This window comes from Notolabrus celidotus, unplaced genomic scaffold (assembly GCF_009762535.1).
Source record: "Notolabrus celidotus isolate fNotCel1 unplaced genomic scaffold, fNotCel1.pri scaffold_205_arrow_ctg1, whole genome shotgun sequence".
Classification (NCBI taxonomy): domain Eukaryota; kingdom Metazoa; phylum Chordata; class Actinopteri; order Labriformes; family Labridae; genus Notolabrus; species Notolabrus celidotus.
This window is the reverse complement of record NW_023260060.1, coordinates 143710-159479: the sequence shown is the minus strand read 5'-3', so window position 1 is coordinate 159479 and position 15770 is coordinate 143710. Positions and strand designations below refer to the sequence as shown.

Sequence of the window (15770 nt, the reverse complement as noted above, 5' to 3'; positions counted from 1 at the left end):
TCCTGCTGTTGCTCTCTATACAGACTGTTTTTCCTGAATACTACTCAAACAAACAGAAACCAGACTCAGACTTAATCCCTGATACATTCAACTTGTCTTCACCTCTTAAAGTGAAGCGTCCATCTCTGCCCAGAGAACGCCGACCCTCACAAACCAGAAAAACACCAGACGCCGTTTCAACCCATCGATCTGATCCGGCAGCGGAGCGACCAAGCAGAAGGACCAGGATGAGGATGAGGAGAAAGCAGGGCACTCAGTTCACACTGATGATCTCCACTCATCTATAAAAGATGAAGATGCTGAGAGGAGGAGGAGGAAGATGAGGTGGATGTTTGCAGGAGGAAGGAGGTTAAGACAACCATCCCCATCCATCACGGTGTTGAGTCGGACGTATTTTGAAGCCGTGGTCTGTATGTTCATACGTTCATGAAAGGCAGGGTTGTATTGAGCGTGGCTCGTCTGTGAGTGGTTCTTGTTTTCTGCATCAATATTTAAACAGTGACACTAGTTTTCTTTACAGTAGTTCCTCCCATGCCTCACATGGAGGATTACGTAATAAAACCTTGTATGTGAGATTGTTTGCTCTCTGAATCAGACGTGAAGACACTTTGATTTCTTTTTCCAGGATTGTAGATCCATGGATCAGATGAGTGCTGTTCTTTGGAGCTTTAATGTGTCTGTGTGACTAAAAGAGAGAAAATGAAGGCAGTAGTGAAACAGGCTGTCATGGCTGAAACTAGGGAGGATGATAGATTGGTTCATTTTCATGATTTTCTCATTTCTTGAGATGCATGACTACAGTCTGTAAGTTTGTGCTTCATAACTGTGCCTTAAACCCAAACCTCCTTCCTGCCTCAGCTGCAGCTTCAGACAGACGTCTGCAGTGAGACGACTCTGACAGAGCAGGCAGACAGACAGAGAGAGAGTCAGTCTTCAGTGGAACACATCGGACCACATTCCTTCAGCTGGGCGTCCGTTAACCCTGCAGCAGCGTCTCGGTTTACTGCGGTCCCGTTAGCTGCCAGCGAGGTGACAGCCCGTCACCAGAACACACACCGCTAACATCACAAACACAGACTGCTGGAAACCTCGGGGGAGACTTCTGTTTCACGACGAGGGGAGGTGAACTGACACGTATGAAACCACGAGTCTGTCCGCACGCTCATTAAACATGACAGACTTCACACAGGTAGAAGAAAAGGATCATCCCTCTCTGCTTCAAAGCTAATAAACAGATCGACAGGTTACACTTAAAACTGTTAAACGTCCTGAGTCTCTCTCTCTGTGTGCGCACGCCGAGACCTCGTTAAGAGCTCGTTAAGACCTGTCAGTCTCATTAGGCTGCGATCGATCACACGGTTATTCATCAGCAGGCTGACGGGACGGACCGAGGTGAACCCAGGAGCCTGAGTGGATGCACACACCGACTCTCAGCTGCTAAACGTCCTTCAGTCGGACACTCACAGAGCACAGAGCACACGCTGGAGAGACACACTCACATGTTAGTGTTCAACCAGGCGCTGCTGCAAGTCAATGACAGAGAGAGAGAGAGCAAACACAGGAGGATGTTCAATGTAGAGAGAGAGAGAGAGAGAGAGAGAGAGAGAGAGAGAGAGAGTGGAGGTAGAGAAAACAAAGCAGTTAATAAAGAATAATAAAGAATTAAGATTATTTCCTGTCTTCTTCACAGCAGCTCACTCTAAAGAACTTAAAACCTGCTGTGTGTCTCTCTGCTCCGCCCTCCATCACAGCCACTACTCCGCTAACTCTCCTCCATCACAGGTCAGTAAGACCTGAGCAGACACGCGTCATGTTCATGTCAGAGGACAGGGACTTTGACGTCACCTGGTCCCGTTATGTTTTCTGTTACCTGCAGTCTGTTGACAGGAAACTTCACGACACCGCACGAGGACTAACGGACATAAGGTGATGAGTTCACAGATGACACCATAGAAGCAGACGGACAGGCAGGTATCATTATGAGCAACACAACAGTTAGCCTGTTAGCATGAAGAGACTCAGCTGGTCTGTTTTAGATGGTGCTATATTTCATCACAGATGGATTCACTGAATCAACACGTGAGAGGAGATAAGCGCGAGTAGCAAAGACGTTTCAACACGGCTTTAAAATCCTTTTGAACTCAAAAAGCCGTGATCGCAGAGATCGGCCGGTGTTTTGGTTTAAACAGCGACCCTGTTAACTGGAGACTCTCAGCCGGATGCATCCCTCATAAACGTTGACAAAAAAATTGAAAAAAAAAAATTGAAAAAAAATTTGTACTAAAAAAAATTTTACAAAGAAAAAATTTTACAAAGAAAAAATTTTACAAAGAAAAAAATTGAAAAAAAAATTGAAAAAAAAAAATTGAAAAAAAAAAAATTTGAAAAAAAAAAATTGAAAAAATAAAGTTTGGAAAACATTTTTTTTGAAAAAAAAAAAAGTTTTGACAAAAAAATTTGAAAAAAAAAATTTGACAAGAAAGTTGATCCAGAGCCTGTCGAAAAAATTAATTTTCTTCAAATTTGAAATTTTTCTCCAAAAGCAGAAAAACCTGCGCCTGCGGTTAAAAACATGTAAAAAGCAAAGAATGAATCAACACGTGAGAGGAGATAAGCGCGAGTAGCAAAGACGTTTCAACACGCCTTTAAAATCCTTTTGAACTCAAAAAGCCGTGATCGCAGAGATCGGCCGGTGTTTTGGTTTAAACGGCGACCCTGTTAACTGGAGACTCTCAGCCGGATGCATCCCTCATAAACGTCTTTAGACCATCATTAAATATCTGATGAGGATATTTTGAAATCTTAATAAAAACTAAACTAGTTTGCATTCCCAGGAACTCCCTCTGTGTTTCAACAGCTGTGTAAACTCCACAAACACTGACACGTTCAGCTGAAGGTCTCCAGTTTACAGGGTCACTTTTAAAACCGGAACACCGGGAGGAGAGACGCATTCACGGTGGGCTGAGAGAAGACTACTGTTACAAGCTGCTAAATCAAGAGAATCACAGCTTCTTCTTTTGAAAAGTACACACACATACAAAAAAGATAGAACAAATAAAAACTAATGAAAGAAAGAGAAATCAAGAGAATCACAGATGTGTGTGATGTTATTGTGGACGGAGGGAGGAATAAAAACACTGTGGTTAATCTACCAATCAGACACGTTCAGCATTGCAGGCCCCGCCCCCTGAAAGTCCTGGGACCTTTGAAAAGTACTGACCCCCTAGCAGGGGCTTTTTAGGGGGGAGATTATCTACCCCTGAACTAAATTTGAACGCTTGTCTGCCATGACTGTTGATTTCAAAAGTCCGGCCCCTTCTTGATTCTGATTGGTCGGTGATCAGGAAGTGACTTTGATGAATGAGACGGTGATTCAAAAGTTGAACTGTTTTGAACTGAGGACGCTGAAAAAGATTAAGAGGAAAGGATACGTGGACACTGCGCCTAAAACGACTACATTAGTTAGAAAATGTACCATTTTGGATGCACAGGAGTTCATGGTATTGAAAGGAGGTATCCACCTCGTCTGATTTGTACTGGTATCATACAGATGCTCAACATTCTGGTATTGTGAAAACCCTCGAAGCTTCTGGCGCTCTCAAACCATCCCCGTGTTTCTGCAGCTGACAAACTTTACTGCTTCGTTTCGTCCGCCTTTCAATTTGGAAGAACCTGTCGTTTGGTTTGCAGTATGCTACCACCACGCCTCCAAACATTAACTCTGCAAGAAGTCCTAGAAGTTGTTAGCTTTCTTAATGCTATGCTAGCTCCTCCTAGCTTAATGCACAGGCCTACCGATGCGCTGATGACGCTTCATGTAGTACACGCATGTCGTTAACGTAATCACAGGATAACAGAGGATCTCCTGATCCAGCTCTCTGAGTCAGAGTCAGACCGATATCTGCAGCCCGGGTGTTTTCAGGTCACTCATGATATGAGTAACGACACTTCTGTGCTAGCTAAAGCATGAAAACAGTCAAAGCTGGCAGAACTCTTCTCCTCTAGTGTTCTCCTGATACTACCCCCCCCTCTTCCTCCCTCCCTCTCTCTCTCTTTCCCTTGAATTCCCGTCTGCTGCTCTACTTCCCCTCACACAGGGAGAAGACAGAGCTCCAGGTTTCCTCTGGCTGCAGGAAGTAAAAATCATTTGAAAGCAGATTTTTATTTTGGCAGCTGATTCTGAAACAGCTGCAGGTGGTAGAGCCGCTGAGATAAACATTTATCTCTTCACAGATTTGAGCGTTGGCAGGACGGATTCAGACACTTCAGAACATATGAAACGTGTGTTAATTACTGCATGAATTACCAAGCTGCTGGTACTTTCACTCTGTGTGTTTAAACAGCTCAGTCAGTACCAGCTGTTTGCTGCAGACTGCAGCTGGAACATACCAGCTCTGGGCAGGTCTGACGGGCCAGTCTATAAATGACTCTCACAGATGTTTGTTTGTGGCGTGGCTTTTTATGACGCCCTGTTTTAGAAGTCCCTAAAAGAGGCTGGCATTGAGGTTTTGTTAAAACCAGAGGCAGCGTTTATCCAGCCGGTATGTTTGTTGTTTGTTAATGTGGAGCGACCGACATTTATACAAGATCTTTAAGGATCTGGAGGAGCTAGATGTGAAGCTGCTCGGGTCTTTGTCAAGGACTCCGGATGTCTGGTGGTCCAACCATGTCTATAATAAATAGACGAAGTCTCCGTGACGTCACCCGTCTGTTCCTGAAGCCGATGCTGACTCAACCTAACGTCTGTATTGTAAAAGTAGTATGGGAGGTAGAGCCTTCAGTTATCAGGCCCCTCTCCTTTGGAATCATCTACCAGTCAGGGTCCGGGAGGCAGACACCCTCTCTACTTTTAAGAGTAGGCTTCAAACTTTCCTTTTTGATAAAGCTTATAGTTAGAGCTGGATCAGGCTTGGACCAGGTCTTAGTTATGCTGCTATAGGCTTAGACTGACACACTGGGATCCTGTCTTTCCCTCTCTCTCCTCTCTCTGCCTGTCTCTCACTTTAACTCTTCCTGTCCCATTAAAGTTACTAACCATAGACCTTTCTGGAGTCCCTGAGCTCCCTTGTCTCGTAGGTTCCTCTGGGTCTGTTATTCATCCTTTCTTTCTTTCTTTCCTTCTTTATTTAATTCCTTTTTTCTTTCTGTCTGTCTGTCTGTCCTTTCTTTCATCCCTTCTTTCTTTCTTTTCTCTCCTTTCTTTCATTCCTTCCTTCATTCCTTCTTTCTTTCTTTCTTTCTTTCTTTCTTTCTTTCATTCCTTCCTTCATTCCTTCCTTCATTCCTTCTTTCTTTCTTTCTTTCTTTCTTTCTTTCATTCCTTCCTTCATTCCTTCTTTCTTTCTTTCTTTCTTTCTTTCTTTCATTCCTTCCTTCATTCCTTCTTTCTTTCTTTCCTTTTTTTTCTCCTTTCTTTTCTGAGGAAAAACACTTTTCCTCCGGGGGTCATCGTGGAGGTATTTTACCCGCTCTCGGTGCCTCATTTTCGGCCGAGTGAGTCCGGATGTGGACCCTGGAGCCTGAGGGAAAGCATCCGGACTCTGAAAGGGGAGAGGTAGGCGAGGGTTTGCCTCCCTGAACATACGAGCATGTTCACATGGAACCTTCTCCACTTCGGCCCACAGTCTAAACGGTTCTCAATAAGGCGCCGGCTCGAACCTGAAACTGCCTCGGTTGAAAAGTGGAACATGTGAGCGTTTTTCTGGCACCGTTACTCAACACCCCTTATCAGGATGAATCTATGAATCAGGACAAAAACGAAGGAGCATCTATATCTCCCTCAGTGAACACACAAAGCGGTGAACCTCTGCAGGTTTTCCCACCAGATGCTGAGGCCGTCTGTGCAGCTTCAGGGTCAAACTCACACGGACACACCGGCACACTTTACGACCTCTCGCCCCGCTGTGACCGCTCACACATCAGGAAGAAAACAAAACTGGAGGACGGCTGCGGCCACTACGACCCGCTCTGTCCTGCAGATCCAGGGACGAATCCTGCAGAGGCGGACTTCTTTTATTCCCCTTCTTTTAATCATAGAAGACTCAGAGCTTTAACGACACAGGTGAAGAAAAACAACAAACATTCAGCTTGAGATTCTCTGTTGATCTGATTTCTGTCTCCTGGTTTGGGACGGGTTCTGTTTCTTCTTTAACGTGTTTTAATCGTGGTCGTCTTTTTGATCATGAATGAATCTCTTTCCAGCAGCGGGGACTGAAAGCAGTCGTATAAAAAGGCCGACAGAAGCCCTTCAGCTGGGTCCAGAAGGGGATCCGTGTGTTGACATGTAGTTTATAAAGAGAACCATCAACACACGAGGATTCAGTTACATCTACACGGACCTGAGCCTGTCCCAGCGGTTTGTTTAACAGGGACAGATTCACTTTATTGGAATAAAAATAGATCTTTGAGTGATACGTCAAAGTTTAAAAATATCCCCGTGCTTCAGCTCGATCGTTTAAAGGTGTGTTGTTTCTGTGTGAAGACGTCTCTGCCTCCCATGTAACCACAGGTAATCCAGGACAGACTGACCGGTTCTTCTGTCCTCGTCGACGACGCCATGAAGGTCCCGTAAAGTGGACGCTTCAGTAAAACAGCTCGTCAGGGTGGAAGTTCAAACGTTCCCCAAAGAGGAGTTCAGGTCTTTATAAACTCACTAACGTTTAGAAGAGACCAGACTAGAACCAGGAAGAGAGAGCTCATCACTGACTCCCCATAAAACCTAGACTAGAATTTAAAATCCTTCTTCTGACCTCCTCCACTCTTAATGATCAGACCCCTTCATATCTTAAAGACCTCATGGCACCCTATTCCCCCTCTAGACCTCTACGCTCCCAACATGCAGGCCTGCTCCTCGTACCTGAAGTCTCTAAAAGTAGTATGGGAGGTAGAGCCTTCAGTTCTCAGGCCCCTCTCCTTTGGAATCATCTACCATTCAGGGTCCGGGAGGCAGACACCCTCTCTACTTTTAAGAGTAGGCTTCAAACTTTCCTTTTTGATAAAGCTTATAGTTAGAGCTGGATCAGGCTTGGACCAGGTCTTAGTTATGCTGCTATAGGCTTAGACTGACACACTGGGATCCTGTCTTTCCCTCTCTCTCCTCTCTCTGCCTGTCTCTCACTTTAACTCTTCCTGTCCCATTAAAGTTACTAACCATAGACCTTTCTGGAGTCCCTGAGCTCCCTTGTCTCGTAGGTTCCTCTGGATCTCTGCTGTAGATTCCTTTTTTGGGGTCTGTTATTCATCCTTTCTTTCTTTCTTTCTTTCTTTCTTTCTTTCTTTCTTTCTTTCTTTCATTCCTTATTTTCTCCTTTCTTTTCTGCTTTCTTTCTCTCTTTGTTCTTTCCATGTTTCTTCATCCTTTATGTCTCCTTTCCTTATCCCGTCCTTTCCTTCCGTCATTCCTTCACCATTTATTCTCCTCTTTTTCTTTCTTCTGGTCTCCCTCTCTTCTCTCTTTTCTTAGACCTTTCTGGAGTCCCTGAGCTCCCTTGTCTCGTAGGTTCCTCTGGATCTCTGCTGCTGTGGACGTGGTCCAGACTCCAGCTGCTACAACTACTACTATCCGTCTCCCCACTATCATCTCTCTCTCTCTCTTCATCTCCCTCTATCCCTCTCTCCAACACGGTCTCAGATTCAGATGTGTGTCTAACATGAGTCTGGTCCTGCTGGAGGTTTCTGCCTGTTAAAGGAAGTTTGTCCTTGCCACTGTAACTTGCTAAATGCTGCAAAGTGCTCTGACTATGACTCCTGATTCTACAGGCACCTTGAAGTGATGATGTTTCCACTGTGTGTGTGTGTGTGTGTGTGTGTGTGTGTGTGTGTGTGTGTGTGTGTGTGTGTGTGTGTGTGTGTGTGTGTGTGTGTGTGTGTGTGTGTGTGTACATCGTACCTATGAGGGCCTGGAAGAGGTTGCTCTGGAAGATGTCGATGACCCTTTGGATGGAGTGCCGGAGCTGCCGGTCCTCGGCGTGGTGCAGCTTTGTACGGTACTCCTCCAGCAGCAGCAGGGCTCGCTGTGCATCTGGACGACAGGAGGAGGAAGAAGAAGAAGAAGAAGAAGAGGAAGAAGAAGAGGAGGTGAGTCATGGAGGTTCATCCTGGGCTGATAAATGAAAAGAGATCTGAGGTCCAGATCCTGAAGAGTGCAGTGATGGCAGACTGAACCACACTACAGACCTCACAGTGTCACACATAAGACTTCAGAAAAACAGACAATTAAAGCAGACGTTTCTATTCTAGTCAATGTGTTAACTTCCACTGGATCCGCTCCGTTGCGTTCCGGCTGTGTCTCTGATACGGATCAGATCCACAAGACTTCTATTTGTCCCGGATGCCGGAGCACGACGCATCAATCTCAACAGAGCAGATGGAGCGGGACAGGAAGTCAGGTTTCACCAAAACAAAATGAAAACATCCGGTTAATTTTCAGAATAAAACACTCTGTGTTATCACCAGATCGTATTTCACTTAACTACAACAACAAACCAAAGTCATGATGAGCGGAGCCAGGCCTGGAGTCAACAGGTCAGAGGTTTTCAGAGGACCAGAAAGGCGGACCGGACACGGATCTGGTGGACGTCCCGTGTAGGAAAAGTCCAAAACGAGGACTCCTTAACGCCCCAGATAAAACAGTCTCGTTCACACGTGTGAGCAGAAACAGGAAGTTAGTCCTCAGTGTCGTCTCTCTGTTTCAACTGTCCCCGGTCTCCCCGACTACTTACTCATTATAAATAAAAGCAGCTTACCCTAAACGTACGTGCTCATTAATATTTACAGGAATGTTTCTTCTTCTTCTAAATTTAACATTTAACCTACTTCCAGACCGGGCTGGTGACTGTGGAAGACCTCGTGAATATTTGATGCATATTTGAGTTTTCGTGGAAGAGGGCGAGGAGGAGAGCTGACGCAACATAAGATACTGCATCACACACGGTGCAGACTCAGCAGATTAAAAGCTGTTAAAGGATCAGTTCAGTGAAAAATGTTAAATCTGAAACTTCATGTTCAATCCCCAAAAACGTCCTGAATGTCACAGTGTGCATTTCCTGTTGTTATTTTATGTGCGATAAAAGAGTTCTGAGTTATTTTAAGACACGATGAGATGACAAAGACTTAAAACCTTTTAATAAAAGGTTTAAAAAGACTTGAATCTCTTTTTAAAGACGTGTTTCCTCCACTGTAAACGGGTCATTGACATGACGTGCATATTTTTGTGTCTGAATCCATTATTTTCTTTTGAAATAATTAGTTATTTTTAAGACATACATCAATTGATTCTATAAAATCTGCTTATTTTAAATACATTTTCAGTACATTTAAATATTGAGATTTATTTTATTTTGAAGTATCTCAAACCCTGAAAATGTCAGGTGGCGTAACCGTCCGAGCGAGTGAGCTGACTTAAACACTATAAAAAACATATTTGAAGAATAATAATAAATTCAAATTAAAACACCATGGCATGATTTTACATATAAGAGCTTTGAAATAAACATAATTTCATAAATATCAATAGTTTAAAGACACCTAAGGTTATTTTAAAACTTTGTTCTCAAATGTCAGGGTGGCACCACAGTACTCATGGAGCTTTTATTTTGAAAGTATTTATAATGGACTTCAGCATATGAAATCATTCAGAGGACCCTGCTGATTATCATGGCTGAGTTAAAGGTTTGAAGATGTCTCTTAAATAATAATAGAAAAGCTTTTAAATCAACTTATAGGTGGACGGTCACACTTTCCATGTCAGGTGGTACAATCAACCTAGAACTGTAAATATTATATTTTATACCTGGCCAATAGAATGCAAACATCCTAATATATTGTAAATAAAAAATATAATCACAAAATACAAATGTGTAAAGCACTGTAACCACTCTAAGGGATACTTCCTAAAAGTTTCAGTTAGAATAAATGATAGGAGAGTTCATATATTTTGACAAATATCTGGTTGTGCCATCTCACATTTTTTGGGTGTTCAAGTTTAGAAAAGGGTAAAAATAAATAAATATTTAAACACTTAAAAAAGCTGTTTAACGTACAAGCCTTGTTTGAACACATTATTCCAGACACAAATATATGCATTGAGACCATTCTGGAAATACTACTAAATAAAGGCTTATTTGTCAACGATCCGAATGTATATGTGTGGGTTTATGACTTTGCTGTCTTTGTTTCTGGTTTTGTTCTTTTTTTGTTTGATCCCTAAATATCTGTGGGATTCGTGTGAAGGGGAGACCGGGAGCAGATAATGAACGAAGACCAAAGGGCAGAATAAAGATCACAGTATCCCCAGTTTCTTTTGCTTTAAGGGTTAATAAATGTGTTTATAGTTTGTGTAACTGGATTAAAATAAGAGGAGCAACACTTTTATATTTATTCAACCAAAAGGATTCAGATATGGTCGCTGTGGAAGCATTACTTCTCATCATGCTGCTCATCCTCCTTCACGCCCTCCTCTCTAAAAGTCAACAGAAGAAGTGTTCAAAAGAAGCTTGTGTTTCAGTCTGAGTTTAGTTACGTTTCAATTTGCAGAAGTTAAAGTGTGTGTGTGTGTGTGTGTGTGTGTGTGTGTGTGTGTGTGTGTGTGTGTGTGTGTGTGTGTGTGTGTGTGTGTGTGTGTGTGTGTGTGTAAGAGGAACAACCACTGAGAAAGAAAAAGGTTGAGCAAGTTAAAGTCGTCTGTGAACTTGAGCTGAAAGAAGGTAGAGAAGGAAGCACAACAGATGCTAAGCTAAGCTAACGACAGCCTTCATAGACGGATGATGAAGCGTTGTTCGTCTGTTTAGTGTTTAGTGTTTAGTTCGATGTTTTCTTTCGCCTCTTTAAATGCTTCGGTCTAACTTTATGTAAACATACTTATTTAATAAACACCATGCCTGATATTCGCTGTTCATGCTAGCTGGACACGTTGAAACATGCTAACGTAGCTAGAAAATATGACAGAAAGGTTAACACAGCTCTTTACAAAACTACCTTAAAATGTTAAATATGATATGTTATTGTATTATTTCATAAACATGTCCTCTGTTTCATTTTGTCATATTTTAGGACAAAGGATTAGGACCACCTTAAGTCATAAAAGAGAGATTCTGAGAATAAATTTGTACATTTTTGTGAATTAAATAATAATCTTTACCCAGGAAAAGGGCTAAAATTACAGAAAACTGTGATTTTTTTTAAGTGAATAAAATAGTATTTTTAACAATAAAAGATCTAAAATTACAAGAATGAAGTTGTAATTTTGTGAATTATCTTGCAATTTTTAACTGAATAAAAGAGCTTAATTTCTAACAATAAAGTCGTACATTTTTGTGACTTAACTTGTCATTTTTTACCAGAATAAAAAAGCCAAAAATTTGCTAGAATAAAGATGTAATTTTTGTGAACTAACTAGTAATTTTTACTGAATACAAGAGCCAAATGTACATGAATAAAGCTGTATTTTCTTATTTGTGATGTCAGTAGTAATTTTTACCAGAATAAAAGAGATAAAATTCAAAAATAAAGTTGCAATTTTTGTGAGTTAACGAGTCATTTTTACCAGAAGAAAAGAGTTTATTTTACAACAATAAAGTTGTATTTTTGGGAATTAAGTGGTCATTCTTACCAGAATAAGAGCGCTAAAATTACAAGAATAAAGTTGTAATTTTGTGAATTTAATATTAATTTCTACCAGAATAAAAGAGCTCAAATTTAAAGAATATATTTTTAATTTTTGTGAATTAACTAGTAACTTCTACCAGAATAAAAAAGTTAAAATTACGAGAATAAAGTCATAATGAGTAAATTATACAGACTATGGTTAATCCCTCTGTAGGCTCAAATAATGTACAAGGCTTTAAATCTAGTTAATTAGTGACTGCATTTTTATAAATTTAGACAAATTAATTTTGTAAATTTCATCTTTGCTCTCTTATATTTACGAGAGTTGAGTTTTCTTCTTGTGTTTAAACATTCTATAATCCTACTTCCTGTGTTTCGTCTCTGAAAGCTCATGATTGTATTTCCCTTTTCATGATTTTATGCATTTTGTTAGGTTTGTTTAAAACATTGTTTTTGTTTGTTATAAACTCAAGTTTAAACTGGGAGTAGAGGTGCTGATTGCAAACGGTGGACATTCACTCATGTGTATAACTTGATGGAATTATTTGATGTGGACGATGTTAATCATGACGACTGGGAGCTCACCACGAACATTTATAATAAATAATATATATTTAATTAATTAATTAAAAGGTGTTTTCCTGCCTCTGAAGTTAAGTTAATAAAATAAATTCTGCAGTAATTGATTTTTAAGTCTTCCGTTCTGTATTGGTGGTCTAACTGTGCATGCGCAGTCTCATTGCGCATGTCTCTGATTGGAGACTTGTTGCACCCGTCCCTTGGTGCCAGAGTCCCCGGTCTCCCCTCCTGGAGTCCCCCTCCCTGGAACATGAAAGACCTGTCATGGAGTCCTGTCCCCTGAAAACAAAGATCCATGTGTGCCATGTGCCAAGCTCTCCTAAAACCACCCCGGAAATGAGACATAGAGGAACATTACAGGAGTTTATTTTTAGTTGGGCTCCTCTCCAGACAAGGTGCCCCATATACAACTTGGTTAGCAGCTAACCGGCTAACCCCACTTTAACTCACTTTACCTGAGTGGCACGGCACGGCACGGCTCGGGAGTCCGGGCCGAGCCGTGGGGAGAGTGTTTGTGTCGAGTTATATCCGTGTTAGTGTGTGTGTGTGAGTGTGTGTCTCAGTGTGTGTGTGTGTGTGTGTGTGTGTGAGTTAGCCTGCTAGCCTGCTAGTTAATAACATGTGAAGTGAGAGGCTTACCTTTCTTTCGGACTGGCATGGTCTGGTCTGGCGCGGCTCGGTATGGAGCTAGTCGTGTGTTGGCCTCATCCAGTCCCCACTCAGGACTCTTGTATTGATTAGTCCTGCAGTTAAAGCCTCCTGTCACAGCTCCAGGTCAGGGCTCAACAAAATCCCTCCACGACGACACCAAGTTCCCCTCCGAGACCAGCAGACCTGCAAAGTCCCTGTCACACAACGACACCGAGTCTGCAGGGGGGGCAAGGAGAAACCAAGACAGGAGAAACCAAGACAGGAGTCCCGGGTTGGAGTGTGTGAGAGATCTCTCTCCAGGACAGAAGCTCCAGCAGAGGACCGACCCTCGGTGCTGTAGTTCCCCGCCTCAGACGCTCCCTGCCCCGGCTTGCAGCGCGCAGGATGGCCGCGGTGTTGGCGCACGGCTGGGTGCTAAAAAGTGCAGATCTCTCCTCCACAGACCAGGACCTCTGGGGGGGCAAAGTCCACGTCCAGAGCCCTGTGTGTCCGTGCATGCAGGATCTGGGCCGAGCTGCTGCTGTGCTGCAGGGAAGTGATCCTCTCCCCGGAGCTCTGAGGCTTTTTCCACAAATTAAAAACCCCTTCAAAGTCCAGCCTGGAGGAACACCTCAACCCGAGCCCGGTTTATCCCGCACTGGCACGCACTCCTGAGTGTTATTCCCAGCTCAGCCTGCGTTGTGCATTCGTGTCAAACTTCTCTCACTCTTAATCCCTCCTCTCTTTCTCTTCTACTTCCTCCTTTTCCTCTTTCTTCTTCTTCTTCTTCTTCCTCCACCTCCTCCTCCTCCTGCACCTCCCCAGGTCTACAAATCCCAAACTTTCCTCCAAAATGGCGTCTCACAGAGCTGTAAACGTGAACCATGTGATTTCTAAAAGACTACCCCTCCAACCTGCTGCCCAATCATGCAGCTCACCTACAAGACCGAGGAAGAAGAGAAGGTCAGGGTGGAGGGAGAGAAAAGTTTTCACTTCAGAGGAGGAGAGAGGAGAGAGAGGAGAGAGGGAGGAGGAGAGGGAGGAGGAGGTGAAAGTGATCATGTGGAGCAGAAAAAGTAGAGGTAGAAAAACACCAAGATGTAGAGGGATTAAAGGATCTAAAGCAGGCAGAGGATAGAGGGATGAGGAGGGGAAAGATGGATGAAGAGGGGGAAATAAAAGTATGGTGGCCCTAAAGATCAAATGCACAAACACTAAAAATATTAAACCAAACACATAAAAATGTCATGAAACAAAAACATTTTCAAGAATCGCAAAAACGATTCAAAAGTCTTCAAAGTATTTCTCGATGTGTGAAACACAAAAACATTTCAGGACATGCTAAAATATTAAGTGAAGCAAAAACTAAAAATTAAACATATTTCTGAAAAACTAAAATGTTTTTCACTGTATTAGAAAATATTTTATGGATTGCAGAAACATCTAAAAATGCAAATAATGAATTCACTCACAAAATACTTTCTGAAAACACAATAAATATAATTAAACTCAGAAACATTTCTCTGAAATACAAAATTATTTAATGAAACACAAAAACATTTTTCATGACAGACAAATTCATAAAAGGCAAAATTGTTTCTCTTAATGCAAAAATATTTTACTAAATTTAAAAAAAAGGATGAAAATGCAGAAAAAGTAGAGGTAGAAAAACACCAAGATATACAAACTGTACATTTACCTGAACACCAGAAATATTAAACCAAACAAGTAAAATTGTTTCACAGAAGACCCAAACATTTCAGGAGAGGCAAAAATATTTAATGAAACACAAAACAATTACAAAGCGAAATACATTTCTGAAAATGTTAAATGTTTTTCGCTAATCTATTATTTTATATTCACTTTTATCATTAGTATACATTTTATTTATCTTATCATAGTTTATATTTAATTTTATTATTATTGTATTTAGTTTATATTTTATTGAATTTATTTAAATTTACCTTATGTGTTTTATCTTATTTTATATACATTTTCATCATTAATACTTTTTTGGTGTAATGGATCATATTTTTTAAAATTAATTTATTCTATTATTTTATTTTTCATACCTTACTTTATCTTATTTTATATTCACTTTTATAATTATTTAATTTATTTTAGTTTACCTCATCTATCTTATCTTATTTTATTAACATTTTCATCATTAATATTATTTTATTTTATTGTAATGGATTTTATTTTATCTCACATCATTTATTCTATTATTTTTTTATTTTACCTTACCTTATCCTATTTAATATTCACTTTTATCATTATTATTATTTCATTTTATTGTATATCATTTTTCAATTTTATGCAGGGACAATGTAACATTGGTGGTACAGTCTAAACCAGGGGTTCCCAAAGTGTGGTTCGGGACCCTCTGGAGGGGTCGGGAGATGTCTTCCAGAATTTTTTTTTTTTTTCAAAAGTTATCCAAAAATATTGCATTTTATCCATTATAGTAAAAATAATCACCTGATCTAACTAGGCTGATTTTCTGCAGACCAGCTAAATGAAGCCTCATTAAATCACTGGGGGACGGTGGGGGTCACAAGTTTTTGGCATTTATATTTTGGGGGTCACGGGCTGAAAAGTTTGGGAACCCCTGGTCTAGGCTAACACTTGGTACAACCCTGAAACAAACATCTGATCGACTTCATGAATGAGTTTAAAGACAGAAAATGTTTTTTTGTTAGAAAGGAAACAAACACACAAACACACGAACAGGACAAAAGAAAGAGGAACATATTTGTCCACAGGGGGCGCCAAATACAGCACAAACCAGAAGTTCGTCATGTCAGCGGTTTTCCAACAGAATCGTTCAGATTAACTTCGGTTTCTGTAAATCAAACATTCTTCAGGATTAAACAGTAAGTAGTCTTTAAAACTGATGCTAACATTTGAAAGTGAAACAGAATAAACTCTGGATATTAGCTCCAGAGAGAAAGGTC

The 15770-nt window shown here is 41.1% G+C and overlaps 1 protein-coding gene across 1 annotated transcript in view; it reads right to left on the bottom strand.

Moving 5' to 3' along the window:
• Nucleotides 1-13814, bottom strand: part of LOC117809020 (disks large homolog 1-like) — a 30137-nt gene extending 16323 nt beyond the window's left edge. Inside the window, exons 1-2 of the mRNA XM_034678687.1 lie at nt 12823-13814; nt 7889-8020 (exon numbers count right to left, since the gene is read on the bottom strand). Of these exons, the coding sequence (XP_034534578.1) occupies nt 7889-8020; nt 12823-12841 (151 nt within the window). The 5' untranslated portion in view covers nt 12842-13814. The remainder of the gene's footprint in view (nt 1-7888; nt 8021-12822) is intronic.
• Nucleotides 13815-15770: the final 1956 nt, after the last annotated feature.